This window comes from Stenella coeruleoalba, assembly GCF_951394435.1.
Source record: "Stenella coeruleoalba genome assembly, chromosome: 2".
NCBI lineage: Eukaryota > Metazoa > Chordata > Mammalia > Artiodactyla > Delphinidae > Stenella > Stenella coeruleoalba.
In genome coordinates, this window is record NC_137147.1 from 135,151,632 (window position 1) to 135,157,289 (window position 5,658).

The 5,658-nt window shown below is 38.8% G+C and overlaps 1 protein-coding gene across 1 annotated transcript; it reads right to left on the bottom strand.

The window, feature by feature from the left end:
• Positions 1-3,634: 3,634 nt before the first annotated feature.
• LOC307182581 (ADP-ribosylation factor 4-like) lies at positions 3,635-4,292 on the bottom strand (the record flags this gene model as incomplete). The annotated part of the gene is made up of 1 exon (XM_079913926.1): positions 3,635-4,292. One exon carries the CDS (start codon positions 4,290-4,292, stop codon positions 3,750-3,752), a length of 543 nt encoding a protein of 180 aa, XP_079770052.1. The 3' UTR covers positions 3,635-3,749.
• Between the last annotated feature and the right edge of the window lie 1,366 nt (positions 4,293-5,658).

Sequence of the window (5,658 nt, forward strand, 5' to 3'; positions counted from 1 at the left end):
TTTTTAGTTTTTTGAGGAACTGCCATACTGTTTTTCATAGTGGCTGCAACAGTTTACATTCCCACCAACAGTGTAAGAGGGTTCCCTTCTCTCCACACCTTCTCCAGCATTTATTATTTGTAGACTTTTTAATGATGGCCATTCTGACTGGTGTGAGGTGATATCTCATTGTAGTTTTCATTTGCATCTCTCTAATAATTAGCGATGATGAGCATATTTTCACGTGCCTATTGGTCATCTGTGTCTTCTTTGGAGAAATGTCTATTCAGATCTTCTGCCCATATTTCTACTGGGTTTTTTTTTTTTTTTTTTTTTTTTGCTATTGAATTGTATGAGCTGTTTGTATATTTTTGAACTTAAGCCCTTATCAGTCACATCATTTGCAAATATTTTCTCCCAGTCCATAGGTTGTCTTTTCGTTTTGTGTATGGTTTCCTTTGCTGTGCCATAGCTTGTAAGCTTGATTAGGTCCCATTTGTTTATTTTGGGCTTTATTTCTATTGCCTTGGGAGACTGACTTAAGAAAACATTTGTGCGATTTATGTCAGAGAATGTTTTGCCTATGTTCTCTTCTAGGAGTTTTATGGTGTCTTGTCTTATATTTAAGTCTTTAAGCCATTTTGAGTTTATTTTTGTGTATGGTGAGAGGGTGTGTTCTAATGTCATTAGTTTACATGTGGCTGTCCAACTTTCCCTACACCACTTACTGGAGAGACTGTCTTCTCCCCATTGCCTCCTTTGTTAAAGATTAATTGTCCATAGGTCTGTGGGTTTATTTCTGGGCTCTCTTTTCTGTTCCATTTATCCGTATGTCTGTTTTTGTGCCAATACCATGCTATTTTGATTACTGTAGCTTTGTAGTATTGTCTGAAGTCTGGAAGGGTATTGCTTCCTGCTTTGTTCTTTTTCCTCAGGGTTGCTTTGGCAATTCCGGGTCTTTTATGGGTTTGTATAAATTTTAGGATTATTTTGTTCTAGTTCTGTAAAAAAATGTCACTGGTAATTTGATAGGGATCACACTGAATCTGTAGATTGCTTTGGGTAGTATGGCCATTTTAACAATACTAATTCTTTTTTTTTTTTTTTTTAGTGTTGACTTTTTAAATTAATTTTTATTGGAGTATAGTTGCTTTCACAATATTAATTCTTAAGTGTAGTAAAATATTTAAAGTGTTGAGAGAAAATAATCTCCATTCTAGAACTCTGTGTCCTGCAAAATTATCCTTCAGAAATGAAGGAGAAATAAAGACTTTTTCAGAGAAACTAAAATTAAGGGGATTTGTTGCCAATAGACCTGCCTTGCAAGAAACGTTAAAAGAAGTTTTTTTAGAGAATAGGTAAACAATATAGTTCAGAAATATGGATTTACTTAAAGAAAGGGAGAGCACTGAAGGAGAAGTAAGTGAAGATAAAATAAAAACTTATTTTTCTTGTGAATTGATCTAAAAATAATAATTTGTTCAAAATAATAGCAACAATGTGTTTGAATATATATCTATATATATGCTTATGTATGTTTATACATAAATGAAATGAATGATGGCAATGATACAAGGGATGGGAGGGAGAAATTAGGACCCTTTCATTATTATAAGGTCCTCATACTACCTGCAAAGCAGTAAAATGTTATTGAAAATGGACTTGTAAATGTGTATTACAAACTCTAGAGGTACCACCAAAAAAAAAAGTCTTAAAAAACAAGTATAACTAATATGCTAAGAAAGGAGAGAAAATGGAATCATATGAAATGCTCAAGTAAAACTACAAGAGGCAGAAAAAGAGTGGAAGACAAAAATAGGAACAATAAACAAGGACAATAAATAGAAAATAGTAACAAATATGGTAGATAGTAATCCAACTGTATCAATGATCACTTTGAACGTCAGTGGTCTAAATGCATCAATTAAAAGACAGATTGTCAGAGTGCATCAAAAAACAAGACCCAACTAGATGTTGTCTATAAGAAACCCAGTTTAAATATAAAGACACATATAGATTTTGTTTTTTATAAATTTATTGTATTTATTTATTTTTGGCTGTGTTGGGTCTTTGGTTGCTGCGTGCGGGCTTTCTCTAGTTGCAGCGAGCGGGAGCTACTCTTCTTTGTGGTGCACGGGCTTCTCATTGCAGTGGCTTCTCTTGTTGTGGAGCGTGGGCTCTAGGCACATGGGCTTCAGTAGTTGTGGCTCATGGGCTCTAGAGTGCAGGATCAGTAGCTGTGGCGCACAGGCTTAGTTGCCCCATGACATGTGGGATCTTCCCGGACCAGGGCTCGAACCCATGTCCCCTGCATTGGCAGGTGGATTCTTAACCTCTGCGCCACCAGGGAAGTCCCTAAAGACACATATAGATTTAAAGTAAATGGATGGAGGAAAATATACCACGCTAACAATAATCAAAAGAAAGCAAGAATAGCCATATTAATCTCAGACAGGTCAGACTTCAGAGAAAGGAAAGTTATTTGGGATAAAAAGGGCATTACATAATGATGAAGAGATCAGTTCTCCAAGAAGACGGTACCAAATTCTGGCAAGGATGTGGAGCAACAGAAAGTCTAATTCACTGCTGGTGGGAATGCAAAATGGTGCAGCCACTTTAGAAGACAGTTTGGCCGTTTCTTACAAAACTAAAATATTCTTTTTTTTTTTACATGTTTTATCATTTTATTAGGAATAATTCCAGATGGGTTATGAATAAAACTCATTCATTGAGTTTGATGAGTTGTCCAAAAACTCTTAATGAAGACGTGTTCCCCAATAAACGATAAAACATCAGCAGAACTATCATGTACTGGGCCAAGAGTCAGGCTGATACCAAAAGCAACATGCAACATAAAAAAGGTACAATATAAAGGAAGACCATCTGCTGAGTATTAAAAATCATCTCAATATGAACTCTTCACAACTAGCATAGAACTAATTAGCTATCAAATCCAAACCACACCAAGGTAAGCTTGGCTGATAGAAGCCAGGAATCAATAATGGGGGGAAATATAAGCTCCTCAGTGCAAGAGAACTGAATAGTGTTTTGGAGCATTTCCCTGGCTGGTACAAGCAGTATTCAAAACGCTTTTTTAAAAAAAGTCTTTTAGGGCTTCCCTGGTGGCGCAGTGGTTGGGAGTCTGCCTGCTGATGCGGGGGACACGGGTTCGGGCCCCGGTCCGGGAAGATCCCACATGCCTCGGGGCGACTGGGCCCGTGAGCCATAGCCACTGGGCCTGCGCGTCCGGAGCCTGTGCTCCGCAACGGGAGAGGCCACAGCAGTGAGAGGCCTGCGTACCGCAAAAAAAAAAAAAAAGTCTTTTTGGCAAGGGAGAAAAATAAAGACAAATGGAATGCTACATTTTTTAAATCAGCTGTTGACTGTCCCAGGAATGATAAAGGTATCAGTAAAGTAGCAAGGGGATAACTTTAAAACATTATTTGTTGTGGGCTCAAAAAAATATTCAAAATGGATTTATTTAAAGGTGTCACATTAGCTACGTCCAGGCATTTAGGCTTAAGGAAAGTAAAATTAAAAGAGGACACTTTTTTTTCCCCAAGAGAATCTCTTTAAAACCAAGCATATTGCTAAATGGCAACATTATACTTGGTAAACAATAATTGGCAACAAAATAAGTTAAAACGCTGTACTATTCTGCCCAAACCAGTCCCAGATACTGTTTAATAACCAAGATGCAAACTAATTTCGTTGTAACAAGCCTAGACCGATTCCATCAAACATGTCCTTGGTTAGATATCGAGTTTCATTTAACGTTTTGAAAGCTCATTTGACACCCAGTCAAGTCCCTCATACAGACCAGTTCCTTGTGTAGCACAAGTGGCTTGAACATACCACGTTCTGTTACAAAAAGACTGAGGACCTAATTTATCTATCATTTCACTAATGGCCATAGCATTCGGCAAATCCTGTTTGCTTGCAAAAAGCAGAAACATGGCATCTCGCAGCTCATCTTCCTGAAGCATTTTCTGCAGCTCTTCTGCTCCTTCCTGAATTCTTTCACGATCATTGCTATCGACCACAAAAATAAGACCCTGGGTACTTTGGAAGTAATGCCTCCAGAGAGGCCTAATTTTATCTTGACCACCAACATCACATACTGTGAAACAAATGTTCTTATATTCTACTGTTTCCACATTAAAACCAATGATAGGAATGTTGGTGACTACCTCTCCTAACTTCAGTTTATACAGAATGGTCGTCTTGCCAGCAGCATCCAATCCAGCCATCAAAATGCACATCTGCTTCTTGCTGAAGAGACGGGAGAAGAGGGAGGAGATGGTGAAGGCCATGGTGGTAGTGGCACTTGCAAAGGGCAGGAGCAGAAGGGGTTTGGGGCGACCCCGGGCCTTCTTTCATGCTCCTGGCAAACTCAGGGAGGAAAGAGGAGCTGAGGGCCGCAGGGACGGCTCGCTAGCCGGTGTGTATGATGGAGCTCCCCTCTGGGACAGAAATTAGCAGGGTGATAACCTGCTCGACGACTCTAAAATACTGTTATCATGTGATCTATCAGTCTCACTCCTTGGTATTAACCCCAATGAGTCGGAAATTCATGCCCACACAAAAACCTGCACACAGGTATTTGTAACAGCTTTACTCATAATTGTCAAAACTTGGAAGCACCGAAATGTCCTTCAGTAGGTGAATGGATAAATAAACTGTGATACATCCAGACAATGGAATATTATTCAGTGCTAAAGAGAAAAGAGCTATCAAGCCACAAAAAGACATGAAGGAAACTTCACTGCATGTTACTTCGTGAAAGAAGCCAATCTGAAAAGCCTACACACCGTATAATTCCAACTCTATGATATTCCGGAAAAGACAGAACTATGAAGACAGTAAAAAGATCAGTGCTTGCCAGGGTTTGTTGGGGAGAAGGATGAATGGGTGGAGCACAGAGGGTTTTTAGGGCAGTGAAAGTATTCTACATAATACAGTAATGGTGGGTACGTGGCATTTTACATTTGCCTAAACGCATAGAATATACAACACAAACAGTGAACCCTAACGTAAACTGTGGGCTTTAGTTAATAATAACATATCAATATTGGTCCATCAACTGTAACAAACGTACCAGACTAATGCAAAATGCTAATCATTGGAGAAATTGGGGTTGGGAAGTGAGGGGAACTCTCTGTACTTTCTGCTCAATTTTTCTGTAAACCTAAAACGGCTTAACAGTTTTTAAAGTCTATTAACTAAAAAAAAACAAGAACATCAACAACATGGAAGTAATGACATTAAATGATTGGCAAGTCATCTTGGATCCTGAATTCAGTTGAACTGCATGTACTCAGGGACAGTCTATAAGCCGAAGGCAAAGCTAGACCCCCAAAGTGCTTCCTTGGTGAGTTTTCTGCTGTTTTCTTTAAGTTGCAGCCATGTCTGAACTCTGGTTTTGCCATTTCTCTACAACTTGCCCCGTTTGACAACTTGAACAATAGCAGCTCTCTTCTGGCCCAGCACTTACTAACAGGGGTTGCATCCTTATGCTGTTGGTATCGTATGCTGAGAAAATTACTAAACACATTTTTTTATCTTTCCCTTTACAAAAATAGAGCTGCATAAAGTGACATAGCAATCACTTTCACAATTAGGGAACTCGAGTAGTCGAGAAGCTAATCAATTACACTGTACAGTGCTCAAAGGGCTCAG